This window comes from Etheostoma cragini, unplaced genomic scaffold (genome assembly GCF_013103735.1).
Source record: "Etheostoma cragini isolate CJK2018 unplaced genomic scaffold, CSU_Ecrag_1.0 ScbMSFa_4656, whole genome shotgun sequence".
Taxonomy (NCBI): domain Eukaryota; kingdom Metazoa; phylum Chordata; class Actinopteri; order Perciformes; family Percidae; genus Etheostoma; species Etheostoma cragini.
Genome location: NW_023269050.1, coordinates 37,900 through 40,027, shown reverse-complemented (window position 1 = coordinate 40,027; position 2,128 = coordinate 37,900). Strand labels below are relative to the sequence as shown.

The 2,128-nt window shown below is 41.7% G+C and overlaps 1 protein-coding gene across 1 annotated transcript in view; it reads left to right on the top strand.

Annotated features, from left to right (window-relative positions):
- The window catches only part of LOC117941202 (uncharacterized abhydrolase domain-containing protein DDB_G0269086-like), a 6,703-nt gene extending 4,811 nt beyond the window's left edge, over nucleotides 1-1,892 (top strand). The window contains exons 2-3 of the mRNA XM_034866291.1: nucleotides 1,073-1,092; nucleotides 1,742-1,892. Coding sequence (XP_034722182.1) covers nucleotides 1,073-1,092; nucleotides 1,742-1,892 — 171 coding nt within the window. The remainder of the gene's footprint in view (nucleotides 1-1,072; nucleotides 1,093-1,741) is intronic.
- Nucleotides 1,893-2,128: the final 236 nt, after the last annotated feature.

Sequence of the window (2,128 nt, the reverse complement as noted above, 5' to 3'; positions counted from 1 at the left end):
TCCTGTAGGGTAACATTACAGCTTGTTTCTACCTGATGATGAACATCTGTCCTGTAGGGTAACATTACAGCTTGTTGCCCTCATGTTGCCCTCATGTTGCCCTCATGTTGTCCTCATGTTGTCCTCATGTTGTCCTATACCAATATTCTTTTTAAATCCCCAAATAACAGGGTAGATTCCATTTAAAAATAGTTATAGTTATGGTAATAGTTGTTTGGACACAGAGCGGTGATCTCACTGACGCTGATACCTGTCCTGCAGTAACTACGTCACGTCTACACCTGATAATCTGCTCAGCCCAGCTCCTTTGACCAGACTGCTGCTGCCTGGAAATAGGCTTACACGTCTATTCTGAGAGCAGCGCGTGTGACGGGAATCAGCCCCCGGACAGGCGCTCCGGTGGCCCGGCGCTGACTGCAACCCTTCAACCTGACCATCATCATAAAGGAGAGAGCTTTCTGTTAAAGAGCCCAAAACCACCATCACCAAACCACCAGACTCCATGCAAATAATCACTAGTTTAACGTGTATAGAGCAGCATATCTCCACCACACTCCATGTAAATAATCACTACTTTTAGCATGTGTAGAGCAGCATATCTCCACCAGACTCCATGTAAATAATCACTACTTTTAGTGTGTATAGAGCAGCATATCTCCACCAGACTCCATGTAAATAATCACTACTTTTAGCATGTATAGAGCAGCATATCTCCACCAGACTCCATGTAAATAATCACTACTTTTAGCATGTATAGAGCAGCATATCTCCACCAGACTCCATGCAAATAATCATTACTTTTAGCGCCTAATACATGTAATGAAAGGTTTACAGGTGTGTTAATCTGACAGGTGTGAGGTTACCTGGCCGAGCTTCTCCCGTCTGGACAGGCATCAATTCAGAGCTGTGAGACAGACAGAGAGACGTTTAGAAAACACACAGAGTCACAAAAGAGTCGTAATATTTCAGGTAATAAGTTCTCATAAAAGTCTAAATAATTTAGGATGATGTGTATCTGTGATGTTAGAATATACACATATACATTAATATATGTTTATATGATGTGTTGTAGGGTTACCTGCATGGAGGAGGGTCTGAGGAAACAGGAACACTGCAGCATAACGACACAAACACAAACACTTTCTATACTATAGTATATTAAACTATATAGTATAATATATATATATATATATATATATATATAACACAAGCAACACACACACCAACACAACAACACACAGCAACACACACACACACACACACACACACACACAAAAACACACACATGATGTGAACTGACCTGTTGACTGAAGCTGCCGTTGCCATGGCAACTTTCTGGAATATAGAGATATATCGTCAGCAAAGAAAAGTACAAAATACAACTTATGTGTGTATACATATAGACACACATACAATTATACAAACATAAGTACATGTATGTAAAGTACCTTTCTTTAAAATGTTCCAACTTTTTTCCCTAACATTTACCGACTTTGCCCGTAATTTGTAAGTATTCTAACATTATTTTTTTTTAAATTTTGACTTTTTTCTTGAACTGTTCCAAAAAAATTGTGAAATATTCCAACTTTGTCCATGAAATATTCCCACTTTTTTCGGAAATATTCCCAATTTTTTTCGGAAATATTCCCACTCTGTCACTGAAATACCAACTTGGCTGTAACCATGACTCAGCGTTAAACCGTAACCATGACTCAGCGTTATGACTCACGCTGCGGACCAGGCTGACATGCTCCTCTGATTGGCTGAAGATAGTTCCCATGGCGACGCCGCTGACCGAGCCGTCCAGGCAGCGGCCAACCCAGGACTGGAACTGGTCCCGATCCGGGAGCCGGTCCAGGAAGATCTTAAAGGCCTCCACCACGGTCTCCTGACACACTGCAGACACACAACAGACACACAACGTCAACACAGACCCACAAACGCTGAAAAGACCCACAACACAGACACAACAAAGAAGTACACAGTCTCCTGACACACTGCAGACGCACAACAGACACAACGTTAACACAGACCGACAAACACACACAGGGTAGGGTAACATTACAGCTTGTTTCTCCCTGATGATGAACATCTGTCCTGTAGAGTAACATTACAGCTTGTTTCTACC